At 36.6% G+C, this 24,610-nt stretch overlaps 1 protein-coding gene across 1 annotated transcript; it reads left to right on the forward strand.

Moving 5' to 3' along the window:
• Positions 1–218: 218 nt before the first annotated feature.
• Positions 219–24,590, forward strand: Eif2s1 (eukaryotic translation initiation factor 2 subunit alpha). The gene is made up of 8 exons (XM_047539771.1): positions 219–359; positions 4,349–4,590; positions 9,972–10,051; positions 12,290–12,441; positions 18,574–18,680; positions 19,740–19,837; positions 20,514–20,657; positions 21,649–24,590. The coding sequence occupies exons 2-8, from the start codon at positions 4,350–4,352 to the stop codon at positions 21,772–21,774; spliced, it is 948 nt and encodes a 315-aa protein (XP_047395727.1). The 5' UTR covers positions 219–359; position 4,349; the 3' UTR covers positions 21,775–24,590.
• Positions 24,591–24,610: the final 20 nt, after the last annotated feature.

Consider the following 24,610-nt stretch of genomic DNA (forward strand, 5'->3'; position numbering starts at 1 on the left):
AGCTAAAAGTTGGAGAGGATTCGTCCTTCGAGGATAACGAATCAGAGTCCTACCCGTTTCTCACGCCTCGGAAATTCCTTATAAAAATCTACAGCTAGCTAGAAAACGGACTTTTGAGAACCTTATGTGGTTCACACTCTCCCTGGTCCTTGGAGGATGCACACTCTATGATCGGTGAAGAAGGAAGGGCTTCTTCCGTCGGCGCTTGCGTGGTGCGAGGTGGTTCCGCATGCGCGTTGAAGTTTAGCGAAGCGCACGCTGCGGCAGCTCGGCGGCTGGTGTGGGTCTACCAAGTCTGATCTCTCGGACTGAAGAGCTCGGCGCGGGAATTTAGTGCGGGATTCACACACATACCTCAGGTGACTAATCCCGCAGTTCGGTTTACCCAAGAACTCACTTTAGTTTGTGTCTACTGACAGGAGTGGTCGAGAGGGTAGGCCCCGGACTAACTCCCCCTCCTTTTCCCGACCCGGCGCGGGAAGTGTCTGGACACCATCGCCACCGCCCGCTGATTCCGTCAGGGCCTTCTCTCCGGCGCGGTGTCGGTCTTCCTGTGTGCAGAGCCATCATTCTATCAGCGGAGAAATCTCGTGAAGGAAAGTGGGCCAAGTGGATTTTACGTCCTCTTCAGTCTGTTTTAAAGAGAGCATGCCTTGAGGTGGGGCGACCTCGGGAGAACACCCCGTCACCCCATCCGCCCCGGGGCGCTGAGCGCTTTGCCTTTTTCCTAGTCTGAGAATTCTCTTATCTCCTCACCCCTCCCGCCCATCGATATTACCAGAAATTCCCCAGTTCTCTGGAATTCAGACTTGACTCTCAGGCAACCAGTAGAATGGGCTCCCATGCGGAAAAGAGCTGGGTCGTAGACTAGTTTATTAATCTGATAATTAAAATTGAAGTTTAAGATGTCTTTGCGCTCTAGTGCGTTTCTGTAGAATGAATCATCCCTTGAATATTGTTAATATCAGTTAGTAATATTTTGGAAATGGTGAGAATAGAACTATAATCTTAAGAGTTTTGCACAACTAAAAGCCCAAAATTAGGGAATACTTTAGAGTTAAACGCGTATACGTTGTAAGGTCCCTTTAGTTATCCCCCAAACTTAGGCTGCTTTAGTTTTCATTAAGCAAGAAACATCTTTCTTGGAGAAAGGAGTTGACAAAAGAACTCTGACTTTTCTCTCGAATGAGTTATTATTCAAGGAAAACACTCTTTAACTCTTGTTTTCCTCTATGTGTGTGTTAAGTTTGGAGTTACTTCTTTGAACTGCTGCCTCTCAGTTCATGTGATGCAAAATTACAGTTGCTGATTCTCAAAAGATATAGCTGTGTGGTGTACAGTAATATTTGTAGAGTTTGGTGGTACTTCCTATTTCAACTACATTGAAATAATTGAAAGTTTTGTTTGTATAACACAAACCAAGCATTACCAAGCATTTAGAGGTGGACAAGTTTTCCCAACACAATACACTGGAAAGGAATATGAACTTCTTGTATCCATTGTAGTAACTTAACCATGGCCTCCTTTAAGGGGAAAGTCCTAACTATCATTGGTCTTGGCAAAATTACTGACAGTGCAAGGTATTTGTAATTAACATGAAGTTTGATTATTATCTTCTGGAAGATAGTTGATGTCTTTTATGTTAGAACACATAACTGTATAGTACTTTGGCCTATTGAGGCTTTATGGGTTAAAGACACTTGCAGATTTAATGTCAGAAGACTTGGGTTTAGCTTTTGTTTTAGTAATTGGTATGCATTTATCCTTAAGGAATTCATTTAATATTTCTGTTCCTTGACTCCCTGTTAATTGATTGCTTCACTCTGCTCCCTTTATAGTATATTGTAATTATTTGCTTACTCGATTGTTTCCAACTTTATATTTAATTCCTTAGATAAGAATCTTATATCAGTAATGCATATTACATAGTAGATGCTGGGGAAAAAAGTTAACAGATTAAGTTATAAAATGGACACAATATTTCCTTTGCCTTTTTGTATCTTAGGTTGGTATAATACACTTTTCACGATGTTTTTACATATATTTTCATTGATACCCTCAACAAACCTGTGGAGTAGGTGGCATAGATGAGAAAAGCAGTTCACAGGGCATGACTTTCCCAAGCAACCACAGACAGTAAGCAGGACAGAACAAGGACTGAACCCAAGTTCAGGGCTCTTCCCAAAATTCACAAGGCTGCTGGCCTGACTTGACACCTGTTGAAAACCAAATTCAAAAATGTGAATGTTTTGAAAATGATAGAAAGGGCTAAGTAAATATCTAGTGTGGTTTCTGTTTTCCTGAGTGAGGGGGAAAAGCTAGTTAAACTCATTTTTTAAAAGTTACTAGCATTTCATAAGATGATATGTTCAAAATCTATTAAACAGTATAAAGATGGTTTGTGATATAGATTCTTCTGCAGTGATCAGCTACTTCCTTCTTTGCTGTGAATAACATACCATCAGCAGTATTATATTATTCTATATGTTGCAATTCCTAATTTCCTATGTTCTTTAACCATCAAAGTAAACCTTGTTTCCCCAAAAGCATCACCTTTACTTTTCGGAGAAACTTGGTTAAAAAAAATGTAGTTGACACCTGTTAAAAGTCTAAAAATTGCTCCACAGCACTAATTTTGGTGATTTGAGACTCAAGTCTCAAATACAATTACTTTATGTACAGATATTTGACAACAGCTGCTCCCCCAACCCTGAAAGAGCCCTGTGTTTAAATGAAACAACCATTTCAGCTGTTTCTTAGTGGATAGTTCTGGCCATTGAGTGTCTGCTTCCTTTGTTTGCTACATCCCTACATTGTCAAACTACAAGAAAATTACTTCTGCCACATATGTTGTTTTTGTTAAACAGGATAGATTGATACTAATAGTTTGCATGAATATGTGGTATATGTTACCAACACTGAATATGTATATTGATGTGTTTTATTTGTGTAAGATGTTTCTTACTGCAACATATTTACCAGTAATATTGAGAGAAAATATATCTTGATTTATAAAAGCAAAGACTCTGTATCCCAACTTTATAGATATCAGTATAAGAGAGAGGAAGTTGTTTCTGTACCTCAATTTGTTTATAAAATGGGAGAAATAAGGGAGAAAGTGGTACCTCAAGGAGATGGGCAGTGGCCAGATTACATAGGACCCTGTAAGTAATGGAAAGGCAATATAAGTCCCACAGTTCTCTTCCCAGTGGTAGGGGTATATATATGAATGCCAGGTGGCAGTTCTAATACTACACTACAGCATAACTGTGGAGTTCCATATGCTGGATATAGGTAGTCTGCATAAAGTCAGGTATTGGCAGCCATATTTCCCCATTAACAAAAATAAGTTATTAAATAAATTTTCACCAGTTTTTCTTAGGCCTTTAGGTCCTATAACTGCCTGTCTTCTGAACTCTGGCAACAGTAAATGGGTTAAGGTTAACAGAAAAACATGAAAATCATCGGCCACTATTAATTTGAGAGCCTCTTTGTTCAAATATTCTTCTACCCATGATATGACTCCAGCTTATGGGTCCTAAAAAATGTGGTACTGAAAGTAGCCTAGAGGTTGAGAGAAACTTGAACTCTGTAGTAAATAGAGATTTGTAAACCTGTTCTCAAAATTAGATACTGAACAAAATATAAATTAGAGGGGCAAGTGTATTTTAAAAGAAAGAAAATTGTCAAACATTTCGTTTTAGGTTTTGGTTTCCTTGACACATGATACTTTAATTTTGACTATAAGAAGTAGTAATGGGCTAGAGATTTAACTCAGGAATGAAGCATTTGCCTAGTGTGCTTAAGACCCTGTGTTCATTTCCCAGCACTACAAAATAAAAAAGATTGTGTATGTCATTGGTATATTGGGTAAGGGTTAAGTCATAAGAAAATTCTTCCCTTTACTTACTGGGTAGTAACATGCAATCTTAGCTAAATTGAAGGAAGAGTAGCTTGGATTTTGCTGACAAGTTTATAACAGTAGTGATGCTTCCCATCATTTCATATTCCTTAAAGTGGTAGTGTTAAAATAGTATTTTACTCTTGAGGTATTCCTTTCATCCTTTAGTCTCAGAGTACTTTATAGATGGTCATTATTTTTTATGATTCCTCTAAAACTGATGGCAAAGATTCACCCAAGCCTTACAAAAATGTAGAGCAAAATAAATATTAAAGCTTAGTTCCTGGATACCCATCTGTTTTGTGATACTATTTAAGAAGTTCAAAGGGATGAGAAGACTAATAATTATTGTATCTTTTGTTTACTTTCATTGACAAGATGTAGAAAATTGACGTTAATTTTTACTTTAACTGGACATTTAATTTGATTCTTTTGGTTAAATTGCAGAATGCCAGGTCTAAGTTGTAGATTTTATCAACACAAATTTCCTGAGGTGGAAGATGTAGTGATGGTGAATGTAAGGTCCATTGCTGAAATGGGAGCTTATGTCAGCTTGCTGGAATACAACAACATTGAAGGCATGATTCTTCTCAGTGAATTATCCAGAAGGCGTATCCGTTCTATAAACAAACTCATCCGAATTGGCAGGAATGAATGTGTGGTTGTTATTAGAGTGGACAAAGAAAAAGGTAAGTGAGAAAAATTTTTATTTTTTTATTTTTACAGACTGCATTTTGTTTCATTGTGCACAAATGGAGTACAACTTTTTGTTTCTATGGTTGTACATGATGTAGATTCATACCATTCAAGTAATCATACTTGTACATAGGGTAATGATGTCTGTCTCATTCTACCATCTTTTATACCCCCTCCCCCTCTCATATCCCTCTGTGTAATCCAAAGTTCCTCCATTCTTCTCTTACCCCCCCACTCCCTGCCTCCATTATGTATCATCATCCATTTATCAGAAAAAATATTCTACCTTTGGTTTTTTGGGATTGGCTTATTTCACTTAGCATGAGATTCTCCAATTCCATTCATTTACCTGCAGATGCCATAATTTTATTCTTCTTTACAACTGAATAATATTCCATTGTGTATATATACCACAATTTCTTTACCTATTCATCTATTAAGGTCATCTAGGTTGGTTCCACCATCTAGCTATTGTGAATTGAGCTGCCATAAACATTGATGTGGCTGTGTCACTGTAGTATGCTGATTTTAAGTCCTTTGGGTATAGGCCGAGGAGTGGAATAACTGGGTCAAAAGGTGGGTCCATTCCAAGTTTTCTGAGAATCTCCATACAGCTTTCCAGAGTGGTTACACCAATTTGCAACTCCACCAGCAATGTCTAAGTGTGCCTTTTTCCCCACATCCATGCCAACACCTATTGCCTCAGTGAGACCCTGTCTCTAAATAAAATACAAAATAGGGATAGGGATATGTCTCAGTGGTTGAGTACCCCTGAGTTCAATCCCTAGTACCACCACCACCACCACCACCACCGGTCAAAAAAAAAACAGCCCAAAGTTTCCTGTATTTGTGTAGAAAAATAAAATTTTCAAATTAGAGAAGCTTCACAGTCTTCACACAGGATAAATGCTAATAAAACTATGTCTAGGCACACCAAATTAGGAAAGAAAAAGAAATCTTGGCAATAATTAGAAGAAAATAGTATATTACATACAAGGGAATGCTGATGCAAATTACTGTGGTGTTCTTGTTGGAAATAATAGAGGCCAGGGCATTGAATAATGTTTTTAAGCCACTGAAAGAAAAAAAAAATTGGCAAATGAGAATTGTGTATCCTAAGGTAATATTGAATAATGAAAGTCAAAGACATTTTCAGGTAAATAGAAACTAAGAGACTCAGTTGCTGAATTGAACTGCGTTGTAAGAAATGATAAAGTGGTGCTGGGGTTGTGGCCCAGTGGTGGAGCGCTCACCTAGCATGTGTAAGGCACTGGATTTGATTCTCAGCACCACATAAAAATAAATAAGTAAAGGTATTCTGTCCACTGACAACTAAAAAAAAAAAAATTTTTTTTTAATGATAAAGTTCTTCAGGCTAACAAGAAATATGTGAGTAATTGTAAAATACTATTTTTCCTCCTCTTAATTTCTTTAAAATGAATTTAGTTGTTGGTCTTATTTGTACCCTCAGGATTTACACAAATCTAGATGGTGTAGCCTGCTACACACCTTGTTTATATTTTAGTCTTATGGGATCACTTCCACTTGTGCAGTTGACCAAATGTTGACCAAAATATCTCTGTGTGGCACATGTATGTATATAATGTGTGTGTGTATTAAAGGATTGGTACTATCCATAGTTTCAGGCATCCAAACATAAGGAGAAACTGTTGTACAATTGGCTTCATTATGGATGCCAAATAGACATACAGAATCTAAGAAAACATAGAACATCATTTAAAGTAGACGTAATATGTTTGACAACTAAAACACAAAAGCAAGGAGATATAATGAATGGTAAATAGATTATTTCTGTTTTGTTTTGTTTTGTTTTCGAGACAGGGTGTCACTATGCTACCCAAGCTGGCCTTGAACTCGTGCTCCTCCTGCCTGTTACCTGAATAACTAGGATTACAAGCATGAGCTGCTGTGGGGCAGGATTAACTTTTTTTTTTTTTTTTTTTTTTTTTTTTTTTTGAGTGATGCTGGGGATGGAACCCAGGGCCTTGTGCTCAAGCACTCTACCAACTGAGCTATCTCCCCAACCCAGGATTAACTCTTAACAAAACTAAAAAGGATACATTATTGTAATTTTTAGAACAACCACTAAAACAAAACCATAGGAGTAATCAAAAAACCATAGCAAAAAAATGGTGTTCTAAAAATATAAGTTTACAGGAAAAGAGGAACAAACACAAAAGTAAACAAATACCTAAAATGTAGACCTGAATCTATTTATATCAATAATTACATTAAATGAAGCAAATATTGCAGTTAAAAGACAGAGATTGTTATAGTGAATTAAAAGACAAGACCCAACATTAATGCTCTTTATAAGAATTGTAGTTAATTCAAGATAAGTGGCTGGAAAAGTACTATGTACAGAATGCCATTAGGAGACGGGTGTCTCATGTTAATACTAGGTAAAGTAGACTTAAAGACAGTATTTCCAGAGTGAATAGGGACTTTTTTTAATCATATAGGGTCATTTTGTTAGAATGATAGCACAGTCATCAGCGTCTGTGTGCTGAATAGAGAGAGATTCTTTAAATAAGAAGCCAAAATCTGTGGTCAAAGTTGGAGATTTGAAGAGGCTCTGAACACTTGATGGAACAACTACCCCCAAAAAAGAAAATCAGTAAAGACCTTGACCTAATTGATATTTAGAGAGAACATTACATCCAGAAAGAGAATATGCATTTTTTTCCAAGCATGCATGCCGTATTCATCAAGATAGATGATAAGTTGAACCATGATTTCAGTACCCAGAAGTGTCGAAATCATACCAAAAAAAAAAGTCAAAATAGTACATGCAAAATATGTTTTTTGTTTGAGTACTAGGGGTTGAACTCAGGGGTGCTTTGCAACTGTGCTTTATCCCTAGTCCTTCTTTTATTTTTTAGTTTGAGGCAGAGTTTCACTACATTGCTGAGACTAACTTCAAACTTACGATCTTCCTTTCTCGGCCTCCTGAGTCATTGGGATTACAGGCATGTACCACCACACCTAGCTACAAAGTATGTTCTTGGATCACACGGGAACTTAGTTTGATATCAATATCATTGTATCTTGAGTGGAAAAAATAAGTATTTGCAAAATTAAATAAGCTCATCTAAATAATCCATGTATTAAAGAAGGCCTTGGGGAAAATTTATAATTTTAATTGCTTGTGTTAGAAAAGATTAAAGATCTACAGTTACCTATGTTTTGACTTTAAGAAGATAAAAAGGGCTCTTGGGGCATAGCTCAGTGGTTGTGTTTTTCCAACATGCAGGGCCATGAGTTTGACCCCTAGCAATACAAAGAAAATTTTGAAAGTCAACAGAAAAAAAAAGACCCAGCAATGTATAAAAACGTAAAAGGATAGTAAAGCATAACCAAGTGGAGTATATGGAATGCAATGCCAGTTGGTTTAACACTCAAAACTTCAGCAGGGCATGGTGGCATACACCTGTAATCTAGTCTGCTCTGGAGGCTCAGGTAAGTGGATCACAAGTTTTAGGCCAGCCTCAGTAACTTAGACCCTATCTCAAAATAAAAAATTAAAAGGGCTGGGAATGTAACAGCATCCCTGGGTTCAATTCCCAGTAGTGGAGAGAGAGAGAGAAAAAAAAGGACAAAAATTTGGTGTATATTCTTACTAATACAATTACTTGATGATCAACAAAGGTACAGAATTAAGAGAGAAAGGGTTGTCTTTTTTTTTTTTTTTTTGACCAAATGATGGTGGGACAGCTGAATAGAATAAAGACAAACCAGAATATTGTAAGAACTGTTTTAACAACCTAAAATATCTGTCTACGTCATTCATTTCAAAAATGAGTGAAAGATTTGAATAAGCAGTTCACCAAAGAAGAAAATGAATAGCAGATATGCACATGAAAAGATGTTGAACATTATTAGTCACTAGGGAAATACAGGTTAATAACAGTGACCCTGGGTTTGATATCCAGCACTACAAAACAAAATGAAGATAGGCATGTAGTGGTATGCATCTGTAGTCCCAGCTACTTGGGAGTCTAAGGCAGTAGTTTTGCTTGAGTCTAGGAGTTTGAGCCCAGCTTAGGCAATACAGTGAAACTCTTCTCTCAAAAAATAAATAAGTAAATAGATAGATAGACAGACAGACCAACCTGATAGATGAGAAATGCTTATGGGAATGCAAAAATGGTACATCCACTTTAGAAAACAGTTTGGCAGTTAAAAATGAGTATATATACTGTACAACCCAGCAATCATTTCTTGGTATTTACCCACATAAAATTAAAACTTAAATTCACAACGAAACCTGTTCAGTTTTTTACAGTGATGTGAGGTTTGATGGTTCTTGATTGTGGTGATTACATGACTATGTTTTAACAGAATTCAGAACTGTACACTAAAGTGGTGAATTTTACTATGTATAAGTGGGTTTGCGGGGGGGGGTTGATGAAAGAAATGCTCAGAATCTGAAATAGTCAATGTATATTAACAATGTCAGAGGAATTACAGTCATATTCATTTTAATAAATGTAAAAAAGCATTTGACAACACCAATACCCATTCATTAACAAAAAGTCAGCGATCTAGAAATAGAAGGGAATTTCCTTAATCAAATAAAGGGTGTCTAGGAAAAAACTATGGACAGACTTTCCTCTAAGATAAGGTACAAGGCAAGAATGTTCTTTCTTATCACTGTTATTTGGCATTGCACTGGAAATCCTAACAAGGCACAAGTTTGTGGGTTTCTACCACATTATAAATTTTTTTTTTTTCTTTTTTTGTACTGGGGATTGAACCCAGGGGTGCTTAACCACTGAGCCACAGCCTCAGCCCTTTTTTTTATTTTGAGACAGGATCTTTCTTAGGGCCTCAGCCTCCTGAGCTGCTGGGATTACAGTCATGTGCCACCACACCCAGCCACATTTTAGCTATTTGACAAGTTAACATAGAAGAAAGATCTATTCAGTATTGTAAGGTTTAGTGAGTGCTTAAGTAAAGCACCTATCATTACTTGGATATAGTAGTCATTTGCTAGATGACAATTTTAATATGTTCCTTTTGTGTCTGTATGTGAGCTGTGTTGAGGTTAACTTCTTAAACTAAGTCAAATCAGTGACTTTCTGCTCTGCAAAATTTAGGTAAGAAAGTAGAGGGAAGGAGAGGCATTTGGCTAGCTAGTTTCCTCCACCAGAGTAATAGAGACTATTTTAAAAGGCATTTCTGAAAACAAATCAGAATATCTCATCTTTTATTTCTTATGCAGTTTTTATTTATACGATTTTAGTGGGGAATACTTGTAAGATTATTAATCAAACAATTTTTTTATAAAAATTGGACAGAATGGTGTGCTGGCACTTAAACATAGATAATTTTTTTCAAAATTTTCTCATAGGATATATCGATTTGTCAAAAAGAAGAGTTTCTCCAGAGGAAGCAATCAAATGTGAAGACAAATTCACAAAATCCAAAACCGTAAGTTCATTTTTAAATTTTTTTATTTATAATATTCTTTTAGTTTTCGATGGACCTTTATTTTTTAATTTACTTATTTATATGCGGTGCTGAGAATCAAACCCAGTGCCTCAAGCATGCCAGGCAAGCACTTCACCACTGAGCTAGAACCCCACCCCTGTAAGTCCATTTCTGGTCAAATTTGTCCACTGTATGTTTAATAAATACTAGGATGTATCATTCTTGGCAGAAAAATGAAAAATAAAAATCTTCATTTTACTGTGACTCTATTATATGCCCAATTATGTGTTACATGGAAATCTGATTTGAAGTTTTAATTCCAAAAGAGTACAATTACAGTGTTATTTATCTCTTCTTGCCACTACTGGAAAACATTGATCACCATCTAATATTCTCAAGTTAGTACTGGAAGTTAGTGTTTTGAAACCATTTTAGGTTAAATTAATTCCAGGTGATGTCAGCTGGCTTAGCTTATTTTTTAATTTTTTAATTTTTGCATTGCCAACGATTGAACCCAGGCCCCTGCACATGCTAGGCAAACATTCTACCACTGAGCTACATTCTCAGCCGTATCTTATTTTTATAAGGTCTTGCTGTGTTGCTGAGGCTGCTTTTAGGATTTCCTGGCGTTGGGGAAGTGGCCTAGTGGTAGAGTACTTTTCTGGTATGTGTGAAGCCCTAGGTTTGATCTCCAGCACCAGCAAGGGTGAAAAAAGTGATATTCCTGCCTTAGACTCTCAAGTAGCAAGGATTACAGTCATGTGCCATCACACGTGGCAGCTTAGCCTATTTCTGTTTAAGATGATGTAACACACAGTTCTTGTCATTCAACACTATTCTCTGGTAAAGGTAACAGACAAATAGAAAATGTCAAAGCAGGAACCTGTTAATGAGGAATGAGGCTGTTAGGATTTTCTCTCTCTCTCTCTCTCTCTCTCTCTCTCTCTCTCTCTCTCTCTCTCTCTCTCTCTTTCTCTCTTTCTCTCTCTTTTCTTTTCTTCTTTTCCCTTTGTGGTGCTGGTAATGGACTGCAGGGCTAGTTCATGCTAAGTCCATACCCTTTCCACTCAGCTACACCCCCAGCCCCAGATCCTCCTTTCCTAACAGCATTGTTTATAGTTTCTGTGCCTTTCACTGGTATCTTTTGTTCTTTTCTGCCATATGTGTTCCTGTCCTCAAGATAAAATGCCAAGGAAGTAATGCTTGAGTTTTTTAAATCTTGGTTAATCTCAGTAAAAGAAAAAAAAAAAAAAAATCTAATGTCCATCAAATTATTATCCAGATCACTCTCTCTTTGTTTTACTAATGCATTCACACATCAATAAAATTTATTATGGCTTATATTTTTGAAAATACCATCAGTAAAATCTTTTTAATAGCACCTTAATATTCATAATGTCTTTAGATGAACAGCCTTGGCATTACCTCACTGCTTAATAGAAATGCACAATCTCAGGTCCCACTGAGTTTGAGAAACATTCTAGGACAGTTTTTTTATTTTTATTTTTGGTCTCCCTAGGATATTATTAAAATAAATACTTGCCCAGCACAGTTGCATGTCCCAGTTACTCAAGAGGAGAACTGTTTGAGCTTACCAGTTCCAGGCCAACCTAGGCAATACAACAAAACTCCATCTTGTTTCAATAAAATGAGTATGTTATCAAGATGATAAGATGATAAAATGAAACAACCAATATTAGTACCTTTCCTTACTCAGTATTCACAAGTAACTAACATGAAAACCCTTTAAAATACTTTTTCTCTTCTCTTAGGAGGTTAGAAAAGTGGTCTTGTAAGTGACTGATACTGAAGGATAATTGTTAAATGATAGCAGAGCAAAAAAAATCTTAAAGTTACAATTGATTCTGTGTTTTCATGTGGAATAATAACTTATGTTTATATACCAATTTTCCATTTAGAGTATATTTGTATATATTTGATCCATGTAAGAGCTCTGTGTAATATCTCCCTTTCCCAAATGAAACAAATTCAGAGATATTAATTGGTCCCATTGTCAAAATTTAATCCAAGTCTTAGGACACTAACTTGTGTACTTCCTCCCTGTATTATGCCCACTTGAGTTCATGTGAATATTTCTTTATAACTCTAGAAAGCTTGTATGGAGAACTTTTGTTAAAGAATCACTACAGTCAAATTTTGCTATCTACTGAAATGTAGCAATTACGTTTTTATAGATTTCTTTTCTTGAAATTGTTGAGCTCTTCATTCTATTTCTAGGTTTATAGCATTCTTCGTCATGTTGCTGAGGTGTTAGAATATACCAAGGATGAGCAACTGGAAAGCCTGTTCCAGAGGACTGCTTGGGTCTTTGATGACAAGTATAAGAGACCTGGTTATGGTGCCTATGATGCGTTTAAGCATGCAGTCTCGTAAGAACACCTTGATTCTGCTTATACTGATACATCAGCTGCTGGGTCTGGCATACGTATAGGTTGATAACCTGGCATTTAATAACAACATCCATTTATTTAGTCCTTTCCATATTTAGATAAAAGTATTTATGTACAAAAAGGCTTATGCTAGCTGGGCATGGTGGCGTACACCTGTAGTCCCAGCAGCTTGGTAGGCTGAGGCAGGAGGATTGCAAGTTCAAAGCCAGCCTCAGCAACTTAGCAAGGCCCTGCTGCAAAACTAAAATTTTTAAAAAGGGGGTGGGGATATGGCGAAGTGGTAAAGCACCTCTGAGTTCAATCCCTGGTACCAAAAAATTAAACAAAAACCCATGCATTGTGACAATCCTACATGGTCAAGTCTTTGTAATTTTAAATACAATAGATATAGTTCACAATCCATTTGGTTTCATCTGACACTACTCCATTATACACTTTTATTTCCTGGTTTCATTATTATCATAGATGACTTCATGACCAGTGTGGATATCTCATCTAAAAGTATAATTTCTTATTTATTTTACCTCATTTCTTTGACCTCAACCCCTGCCACTTTAGCCAGTCTTCCATGTGGCTTCACTCTGGGCCTTTTTATCTTCAGGCTTTGCTCTGCCTCTAAAACTTTTAATCCACATGTTCTATTTGTGTGCACCTGTGTGTTTTAGTTACAAGGAATTAAAACCCAGGGTCCCACATATGATACTAAACAAGTGCCCTGCCAACTAAGTCACATCCTTAACCCTATTTTATTTTATTTTATTTTATTTTATTCATTTCACTGAGGTGCCCAGGCTGTACTTGAACTTGCAGTTCTCTTGCCTCCACCTCCCTCAGAGTTGGAATTACAAGTGTGCACCACCTTGGCCAGTGTGCACATTCTATTCTTTTGGCTAGGAATTTTCTACCCTGGCTCCCACGCAGTCAGTCCTACTCTGTTTCTTAAATTCTTACATATTAATCTGACTCTAAACCTTTTTTTTTCCTTCTTTTGTCTTTTAACCCTTTTGTACTTTGTGGGGAGCCATCCATGTTTAGCAGAATCAGGCGTGGCTGAGCCGTGGGATACAGAGGTCTTACTCCCAGGAACTGGCAGTCATGAGAGACTGTTTCAGACAGCCAAGGAGTGGGTGGCCCTGTATAGAGTTGGCTTACTGTCTGAGAATATGCTAATTCTCTAAGCAAATAGCTTCCCTAACTCCACCCCATCCTGTTCCTCACAGAAGAAGCCACTCCTGGTCTTGGCCCCTTTACCTATTCAACTATAAATAAAGGGAAGGTAGGTTTCTCCATCTTGTTGGAGGCCAGATCTGGTATGGCTCAGTCTGTCACACCCCTTTCCATTTGATAAGAGTATTGGCTCTTGTGCTTATTTTTAATTAATTTATAGCCAGCACCATCCTCCGACAGATATCTCTTCCCTCATCCACGCTGGACGTGGCTGAACCCGCCCCCTTTACACTGCTTTCTCTTTCTTATCCAGTGTAGACACGATGAACCAATCTCATGAGCTTTTGCCTCTTGCCCTGTTTTCCCTTCTCTTACATCCAGCCATGAACTGATGTTCCTGCTTTCTGTGTACTTATAGATTTCCGGGTGCTGCTAGGAAAAATCAGTTTTACACTTGGTGCCACTGCATATTCATGGTCTCCAACCTCTGCTGGGTCTTCACTGCTACCCTACATTCTGTCTGTTTCTTGTCAGTTCTCCTCCCATTTTTATGGTTTTAGAGCTTCTCTATGTTCTTTGTCATAAACACACTTTACCCCTCTTCCCTCACTCTTAGCTGGTGTGCTCACTGCCTATTTTATTTTGTAAAGAAAATAGAAGCCATTCCACAAGGACTCCTCATGTTAGCCTTTCATAACTGTGACAAATACCTGAGAAAAACAACAGAGGAGGAAGGAGTTCAGAGATTTTAGCCAGTGGTTGACTGTCTCCATGACTTGGGACTTGAGGTGAGGCAGAACATTGTGGTGGGAGGGCATAACAGAAGAAAGCTGCTCAGCTCATGGCAGCCAAGAAGCAGAGGGAAGAGAAGGGGTCAGGGACAAGAAACAGTCCCCAAGAGCATACCCCCAGTGACTGTCCTCCAACCAGGTCTCACTCCTGTAGTTCCCAATAGTGTCTTCAAGTTATTTTGCACTGAATAAGGTCAGAACCCTTGTGATCCATCACTTCTCAAAAGTTCCATTGCTGCATTGAGGACCAAAAGCCTTCAGCATGTGAGTCTTTGGGGACACTTCATATCCAAACCATAACACTTCTCTACTTATGATCCACTATCTGAACATACTTATCTCTGTCCCACCTGTCATTTTCTTCTATGCTCCTAGAATTCATTTCCTTCCTGCTCAATCTAATCTTTAATACCCTGTTCCCAACTCCTGCTCAGTGATCTGTTACTCCCTCTTTTGGATCTTCATCTTTTCCCTTCATTGATTTTGCTTCATCAGCATAAAAATATTCTCTGGTTTCTTTGGTTTATACTAAAAAACAACATTTTGACCTTCCTTCAACTTACAACAAGCACTGTTTTCTTTAGTGGCCAGACACTTTGAGTTCTCTGCAGTTGGTGTCTCTCCTTCTTTACCTCTTAGTCCTTCCTAAATATTAATGCTCTAGAGCTGTTTCACCGCTGTTCTAAGATTACTTCCCAACCTTTGTGCTGCCAAGAAGTGCTGATCTTATAAACCCTCAGAGTGGATGAGCAAGCCTTGGGTCTATTAGAGCCCCCAAGCACACCATTCCAATTTACCTTCATGTGACTTTTTTTAAATCACATTGTGGAAAGGTAAGAATAATAATAATAATAGCTAATTTAACTTCATATAATTCTAACAATCTATGGTTTAGTACCATTATTATCTCAACTGTATAGTTGAGGATATTGATGCAAAGATTAAATTATTTATTCAGGGTCACACAGCAAACAAATCATAGAGCCAATATTCAAACCCAGGCATTGTGGTTCTATCCAGAGTTTCTTCTGTTAACCATTAAGCACTGTTTTATCCTTTTGTTCTGCACTCCTCAATCAGTGAATTTTTATTTATTTATTTGTGTACTGGGGATTGAACCAGGACAGTCCACCACTGAGTTTTTTTTGTTTTCAGGTAGTTTCTCATTGTGTTGCCAGAGTTAACCTAGAACCTGCAATCCTCCTGCCTCAAGCTCCCAAGTTGCAGAGATTAGAAACATGCCAACCATGCCCAACCATGTTTTTTAAAAATTATTTGTGTATTTTAACTATTTATTGTATATTCAAACCCAGAGCCTCACACATGCCAGACAAGTGCTGCCCCACAGAGCTACACCCCAAGCCCCGTCAGTGTATTTCTTTTCTTTTATTTATTTTTATATATATTTTTTCGTTGTTGATGGACCTTTATTTTATTCATTTATTTAGGTGCAATGCTGAGAAGCACTCTACCACTAAGCCACAACCCCAGCCCGCTTTTTTTTTTTTTTTAATTCTTTTATTTATTTTATGTAGTGCTGAGAATCAAACCCAGTGCTGCCTCATGTGTACTAGGCAAGTGCTTGACCATTGAGCTACAACTCCAGCCCCTTTTCTTTATCTTTTCTTTTTTTTTTTGGGCTAAGAATTGAACTCTAACCACTGAGCAACACCCCTGGCTCCTTTGTATTTTTTATTTTAAGATAGGTCTCGCTAAGTTGTTTAGGGTCTCTCCAAGTTGCTGAGGCTAATCTCAAACTTATAATCCTCTTGCCTTAGCCTACGAAGTTGCTGGGATTACAGGTGTGTACCACCACACCTAGCCAGTCAGCATGTGTTTTGGTTTACTGTCATCACTTGGTTCTAGCTTGACCCTTTAGCTTTTGTCTGCAGCACCTACTCCATTACCACTAAGCCTTAGCATGTTTTACTCTCTTTTACTCTTCTCTTGCTTCATCAACCTGTGTAGCAACTGCTCAGGTTTAACTAATGCTGATTCTTTGCAATGTGTGCTTCAGGTTTTTCTTTTTTAATTAAGAAATTAAACTTCTGAAATAATTGAAAGTGTTTTGCCTGTGTAGACCCATTCCCTCCATTCATCAGTGGTAACCACTATTCTGAAATTATTAGTGTATATCATTATCATTTTGTTTTTATGGTGTCACTGTATACAAGTTGAGCATCTTCATTCCGAAAATCTGAACTGTCCCAAAATCTGAAACTTTAAGCACTGACATGATGCCACAAGTGGAAAATTTCACATCTGACGTCCTGGGACAGGGTGCAGTGAAAATACAGGTACACTAAAAATAGCATATAAAATTACCTTTAGGATATATGTGCAAGATATATATGAAAGATAATTGAATTTCATGTTTAGACTTGGATCCCCTCCCTTGAGAAACCATATTCTGTATATGCAGTTATTTCAAAATCTGAAAAAATCCAAAATACTTCTGATGTAAGAATTTTGGATAAGGGATTTGCAACCTTTTCTACATATCCATAAAGGTTATGTAGAATAATTTGTGAATTTAACATTTAATCTATTGTATCTTTCTGTGGCTCACATTTTGCCTTATAAGGCTGTTACTGAGCAGAATTTCTTCAAATTGATAGAGATGTATACCTTCTACATCTATATTAATTTCCATATAAATATTTCATTTTGAGACTATGCTTTATCTGTTCCTCTATTAAGAGAGATTTAGCTAGGCGTAATGGCACACACCTGTAATCCTCATGATTTGGGAGGCTTAGGCTGAAGAATCACAAGTTCAAGGCCAGCCTGGACAACTTAGTGAGATCCTGTCTCAAAATAAAAAATAAGGACTGGGATTGTGGTTCAATTGTAGAGCCGCCTGCCTGGCATGTGTGAGGCACTAGGTTCGATTCTCAGCACCACATAAAAGTAAATAAATAAAATAAAGGTATTGTGTCCATCTACAACTAAAAAAAAAAAAAAAAAAAATTTAAAAATAAATAAAAAATAAAAAGGATTGGAAATGTAGCTCAGTATAAAGCACCCCTATGTTCAATCCCCAGTATCAAAAACACATTAAGCAATATTTAATTCATTTTCTCTTTCATTGCATTTTTTTGAAAATATTTTTTTGTTGTAGGTGGACACAATATCCGTATTTATTTGTTTTTATGTGGTGCAGAGGATTGAACCCAGTGCCTTGCATGTGAGAGGCAAGCACTCTACTACTGAGCCCCAGCCCCTTCATTGCATTTTTCAAACAATGTTGCGATGAATATCCATGTACATGTCTCCATGTGTACATGTTTCTAGGATATGTACATAGAAATGGAATTGTCGGGTCATCAGATCACATGTGTATAGGTGTGGGTTTGTATACACACACACACATTCTTTATATTGATTTGATTTTCAAAATTACTCTCCAGATTTATTCTTTAATTTGTATTCCCTCTAGCAACTGTGTAATATTCCTATATTCTGTCATCCTCACCAGCATTTGGTGTGTGTCTCAAGATTTTTTTCCCTTTTGCTGGTATCTTGATTTGTGTGCTCCTGATTATTGGTAAGCATGCAAATTGTTATTATTAACAGCATTTCAAATGTATTGATAATTGATGTTTCTTCTATGAAACATCTATCTCATTTGCCAACTTTGTATTCATTTGTCTTCCTTTGTCATCTTGTTGCTTTGTAGACATTTTTATTAGTCTGTCTTCTTGTTACTTTGTATGAGCTAAGTGAAGGGTCCCTGCACCCAAATTCTGTCACCTCTCGTTCCTTAACCAGATCCCATTTATATAGACCTGATATTTATTCATGCCATTCCTTTTTTGTGTATCATAACTCTTCCTGGTAACTGTTCTCCCTTTACTTCTTAAGGTATTACCATTCTTACAGCCATTATTTCTTTCTTCCCTTTTTTTTTTTTTTTTTAAGACAAGATCTTGCTAAGTTGCTGAGGCTAGCCTCAGACCTGGTGATCCTCTTGCCTCAGACTGCCAAATTGCTGGAATTACAGGCATGTAACACCATGCCCTGCTTTTCAACTTTAATTCTGACACTGAGGCCAGTGCTTTATTGTTACATGCATTATTCTGTGGCATAGTGTGTTATGGCTCATAACTATCAGTATTGTAACCTTGACCTTTGTTGTTGTTTGTTTAATTAGAGATCCATCTATTTTGGATAGTTTAGATTTGAACGAAGATGAACGGGAAGTACTCATTAACAACATTAATAGACGTTTGACCCCACAGGCTGTCAAAATTCGAGCAGGTAATTGACTTTCTCTCTCCTTTTTTTTTTTTTTTTTGGCAATGCTGGAGATTGAACCCAAGGCCTTGTGCTACAAGGCAAGCACTTTACCAACTGAACTGTATTCCCAGTCCAGTAATTGACTTTCTAAATGATTTTTAAAAATATTTTGCATGTTTGAAAAAACTGTTAATTAATTAAACTTACCAAAGAGTGTATTTCCACATCTATAAATATTTTTCTAAATATTTTTTTATATAACAAGAAAAGTTTGAGGTTTGGGGGATGCTTTTCCCCCTCTCCAGTACTGGGGATCGAATCCATGTTTCTTGCACATTAGGCAAGCACTCTACTACAGAGCCACATTCCCAGCCCAAGAAGTTATTTTTGCTTCTGCACAGTCAATATAAACTATATATTGTCATATGAGTTCATCTAACTTGAAGTTAGCCCCTTTTTAAAGGAGGAATTTATTATGTTGTTTTAGTTCATACTTTAAAGTATTTTACTAGGCTAGGGGTGTAATTCAGTGGTAGAGTACTTACCTAGTGTGTGCAAGACCCTAGATTTCATCCCTAGTACCATGAGTGAAAAAAAAGCAAATTATTTCAATAGGACAGTGGTATCCTTCCATGATTCTGGACTGAATGGTTGATAATAGTTGGAAATATTTTTTTGAGACATTTTTCCTATACAAATACTATATAAGAACCTATACCAGGGGTAGGGATGAATTACTTATTTACATAGTTTTCTTTAGGACTAAATTCTAAGAATTGTTAGGTCAAACAGCAATTTCTAAGCAGTTCTAGACAAATTGCTACTGAAGTGTTTGTTAAATTTGTCTTCTATAGTTTTGTTATTAGATCGCTTAATATAGATGAGAAGATAGTTTTACTGCATATCCAAATATTTTTAATTGTGAAAATTTATAGCTGGGATCGATTTCTAAATGATAGGGTGATGGACATTTTCATAAGCATTTGAATACTAATGCATTTGCTCTATCTCTGATTTCTTTAAACCTTTAAATGTTTCTTAAATTTTTTGGTATCAGCTTTTGAATTTTTATAATTTTAGATATTGAAGTGGCTTGTTATGGTTATGAAGGTATTGATGCTGTAAAAGAAGCCCTGAGAGCAGGTTTGAATTGTTCTACAGAAACAATGCCCATCAAGGTGAGTTATCAGTCTTCTCCCACCCAAGGCACTGGTTTGAATCCTCAGCACTACACACAAAGATGATGATGTTTTATGTTCTTAAAATTGAGCAGTGGTTCTTGTTGACTTCTCTTGGTGATATTTTCTACTACATAGTGGCTTTTTGTTGTTGCTACTATATAGTAGTGGACAAGGATTCCTATTACAAATGGGCCAAGGATTCTAAACCTCTTTAACAGTAAAGAGTTACAGTGCCCAAAATGTTCTTAGCACTTGAAAAGAGTAACATAATCTCAACTACATACACACAACTTTCATGAGATTTGATCTGCATCTTTCATTAGCAATAAAATAAACTGTATGACTATTATTCAGAATCTCTTAAAAGGATTTCTTTCATCAGTTTAGAGGTAGTTAGCACCATTGTACTAATGATAACTATAGTTAGGTCAGCCACCATAGACCCCAAATCCTAATTCTTCATAGCCTTATAATGGACTATTTATAATACTGGATTATATCATCATCATACCTGGATGCTACATTAATAAACATCCCAAATTGCTAACCTACAGAATTGAGAGATGAGTCTTGAGATGATTTGTTAATGCAGCAGATTAATAAAAGAATCTTCAAACATCCTAGTAGTTGCTTTGTACAGGTGCATTCATAATTGAATTTTTGTCTTCTTTAGATTAATCTAATAGCTCCTCCTCGGTATGTGATGACTACGACAACCCTGGAGAGGACAGAAGGCCTCTCTGTCCTCAATCAAGCTATGGCCGTTATCAAAGAAAAGATCGAGGAAAAGAGGGGTGTGTTCAATGTTCAAATGGAGGTGAGATCAGTGCTTTGATTTACTTTGTTCTTAAAGTTTTTAGGAAACTTAAGTCACCTAAATAATTTGTGCTCCAAAATACCTGATCATTGCCTTTTGAGTATATTTAAGATTATAAATATGCTAAATATAAAATATGATCATTGATTCAAAGCATTCCTAAAAGAGGGTTTTATACATAAATAAGAACTATCAGCACTGGAATGTCATCCTGGGATGGACATTCAGAACTACATTCACTGATGATAATGGATGTTTGTTTACCACAGGGAGAAAAATAGACAATAGAAATGAGAAATTTCATTGTTAGAATTTGAGTGTGGGATGTTTAAAACTGAACCTTAGAATAAAAAATAGGAATAAGCTCCTGTTTTGTCAGCTCTATATGAATGAAACCTAAATTCCATACATATATACGTGTGTATGTATGTATGGTTCTTTCTCTGGAAAGGAATAGTAATTTATTTTGTCCAGAAGATGCATGTTTTCAGGATATTTTTGGTCTTAAAAGCAATAGCCACAGAGATTAATTTTAATTTTTAGTTTTAGATTATAAAGATGGTAGAAAATACTGTTTTTTTAAATATATACTTCTTTTTCTTGTACTCCTCATAAATTTCTTATTTTTTAACTAGTAGAATTTAATTACAAGTCAGCAGTCAAAAGTAAACATATATGATAGTTGTTAAGAAAGGGAAGTATTTTTTTAAGAGTTAAAATTAGCCAGGCACACACCTGTAATCCCAGCTATTTAGGAGGCTGAAGCAAGAGAATCACAAGTTTGAGGCCAACTTGGGTAACTTAGCAAGAACATGTCTCAAAATAAAATTTAGAAAAGGGCTGGGGATGTAACTCAGTGGTAGAGTGGCCCTGGTCTGACTCCCCAATACTGGAGCGGGGAAAAAATTAAAACACTAAGCAGTGATAGTATTGAAATTGAATCTGTACGCTATTTAACTACTTCACTTTGAAATTATGCCTGTTTCCACAGCCCAAGGTGGTCACAGATACAGATGAGACTGAACTTGCAAGGCAGCTGGAGAGGCTTGAGAGAGAAAATGCAGAAGTGGATGGAGATGATGATGCAGAAGAAATGGAAGCCAAAGCTGAAGATTAACTTTGTGGGAAGCATAGTCCAATTTGAGAAACATGAAGCAGCCTTTCTTGGCTATAAACCCTAGACTTGAAAGTATTGAAAACTTCAAAGCTGAATATTTTTTGTTTCCAAGTATTTAAATGTTTCAACACACTAGAACATGAAATGCCCTCCTAAATGTCAGCTGTTTTCACACAGTAACTCCCAACACATTTTTCAAGGGAGCGACCCAATTTCTCTAGAGAAAATCTTTGAGCCTAGAAAGGTCCTAAAATTGGGCTTGTGATTTCCATATATGATGTCTCCAGATTGGCACTCTTTGTGGTTCAGTGCCTCCTTGAGATTTACCAGGGGCACCCAAAGCAAATAATAACAGTCCCAATCTTTCTATAAAAAATGTATTCAAACAAACATCAAATAAATTTCTGGGATATTTAACTATAGGCCTCTTCCTTCTTGTCACCAGTTAACAGCATTCCAAATGATAAGACCCTAATTCTTTTATCTTAGTCTAGATGCAGAAATATAAGAGCAGGTAATCAAAGGATCTATAAAAGATCAAAGGATCTTTTTAAGAAAAAGTAATTTTAACTTCAGTCATGGTGATATTGACCGTTAGGGGTATAAAGCCTTAAAATGCAATTAAAGAATTACATTGTTATGTGCCTTTTACCTATTTGAGATTGATAGCAACTTGTAATATGAGAGTTTATGACACTGGATCCTTACTGGTCTGCTAGCTACTTGGCTTGAGTTTATGATTCAAGATGCTAAAGTATATTTGTTTTTAAAGATGCTGCTTCTTCAATTTACTTATTTTGGATATCATTACCCAATTTTTGATATTTTTTCATCCCCTTTAAAATATCTCCTAGGTACTACCTAGATCTTTGGTTCTCTTTATAACAGAATATAGCTCTGCCTGAATGCAATTACTGTAATTATTTTTTTTACATTTTCATCATTTTTATTTTCAAGAACCAGTTATTATAAAGGCATATGTACAAAATAAATTTCACAGGTAACATCTGAAGTTACAGGTACAGTAGTCAGGTGTAGAAAATCTTGAGTTACTTCGGTGTGTTTGTAGATTTAATCTCTTAGGGTATTTGAGGTACCAGTTATAGAACTTTACTGATAGCCCTAGGAACGTCTATTAAAACACATAGATTAGTCAGGCGTGGTGGTGCACGCCTATAATCCCAGTGGCTCAGGAGGCTGAGACGGGAGGATCACAAGTTCAAAGCCAGCCTCAGCAACTTAGCAAGGCCCTAGGCAACTCAGCAAGACTCTGTCTCTAAATAAAATATTAAAAAAGACTGGGAATGTGGCTCAGTGGTAAAGTGCTCCTGGGTTCAATCCCTAGTGCCAAAAAAAATGCATACATCAAACTTAACCCACCCTAGTCGACCCAGGAGTAGATGTAACTCATTAAAGCTTTTGGAGTTGGGTGCTGTGGTGTGCACCTGTAGTCAAACCTGCTTTAGGAGGATTGCTTGAGCCTGGGAATTTGAGGCCAGCCTGGGCAACAAGTGAGATCCTATCTCTTTTTTTAAAGGGGGACTGACTAGAAGATTCTTAGAAGAATTTATTCTGCCAATTATGAAGGTTTGTCTCTTTGTTCAATTTAGCAGGTCATATTAACTTCAGATGGCCCATTCCAAGGTTTGCCATCCAGCATGCCACATGGGAAATAGAGAATCTGGATGTACTAAAGATTGACACAAAATTTTTATTTCTATATTTGAGACATCAAAAAAGTTATAAAAACTCATAACATCAAAATGTTACCATAATACAAAAGGTGCTCCTTTGCTGTATGCATGGAAATTGAATTTGTTTTGTTTATTGAAATTTTTATACTTTGAAAGCCATAACTGTAGAAAAATATTGGTGGCTTCTGTGGTGAGTGATTTTTATCCTATGTGGGCCTTTTGCTCAGTTTTGCAACAATTTTGTAAATTGTTGACCCTAGCCAAAGAAAAGATCAGTATTTCACTGATAGGAGGAAGAAAACAGACTAAAGTATATATATGCTGACCTAAAAGCAGGGACAAGGTTCATGAGGACAAGGTAAACACAGCCCTGAACAGCTTAAATAGGATTGACGATGACAGTTGAGCAGCCTACCCAAATCCTGATGCTCTGTCAAAGCCTTTTCATTAAAAATATTCAGTTACCTATTTTTCCCCCTCAACCTCTAGACAAGTGGTTAATTCTTACAACAAAATTAGCAACAGATTGGGTCTCGTTTGTGCATACATTAATTGAAAATGTCCAAAAGGAAATAGAAGATTCGAAATTTTTTTTTTTTTGGTATCGATTTTATAGCAAATAATTCTTACGAGACAATGATCAGGCACTTTAGGGAGCTACAGAGGCATGTTAATCACCATGCTAAGCAGAGTTATTACTCAGCTGGCATACTTCATTCATAACCCATTTTAACATTAAGAACTATTTAAATGGTAGGGATTTTTAAGAAGTTTAAATGCTAGTACCTTACCAGTTTCACTGATTTGCCTCAAGCTGATGGCCATCTACTTTCCAGTTCTTAGAAATTCTATTTCCCATATAAAGTAAGGGACAGTTGTGCCAATTTTGAGATCAGGCAGCCATTAAACCAAATGTAGTTTAATTCAGATAGGCACCTGTCAATACTCAAAAAGCAATAAAAGTTTTTTAAAAAGCAATAAATAATTCTGGGGACTCTAGATATTGGCAAAATGCCAAATGGAAAGTGGTGCTTTATTTAAAGGGTGGGAATAAGGAAAAAATCAAAACAAAAAACAGCACTTGAACTCCCTGATCCTTCACGTCAGGTATTCTAGACAAAATTAATAAGAGGAAACCGTTC

The sequence above is a fragment of the Sciurus carolinensis genome, chromosome 2, assembly GCF_902686445.1.
Source record: "Sciurus carolinensis chromosome 2, mSciCar1.2, whole genome shotgun sequence".
Lineage (NCBI taxonomy): Eukaryota > Metazoa > Chordata > Mammalia > Rodentia > Sciuridae > Sciurus > Sciurus carolinensis.

Excerpts from the sequence above, each read along its gene's own strand:
- Eif2s1 (XM_047539771.1), top strand. The coding sequence starts at position 4,350 with ATGCCAGGTCTAAGTTGTAGATTTTATCAACACAAATTTCCTGAGGTG. Across the intron at positions 4,591-9,971 it reads TAGAGTGGACAAAGAAAAAG|GATATATCGATTTGTCAAAA; the intron begins GTAAGTGAGAAA and ends ATTTTCTCATAG. Across the intron at positions 20,658-21,648 it reads TGTTCAATGTTCAAATGGAG|CCCAAGGTGGTCACAGATAC; the intron begins GTGAGATCAGTG and ends CTGTTTCCACAG.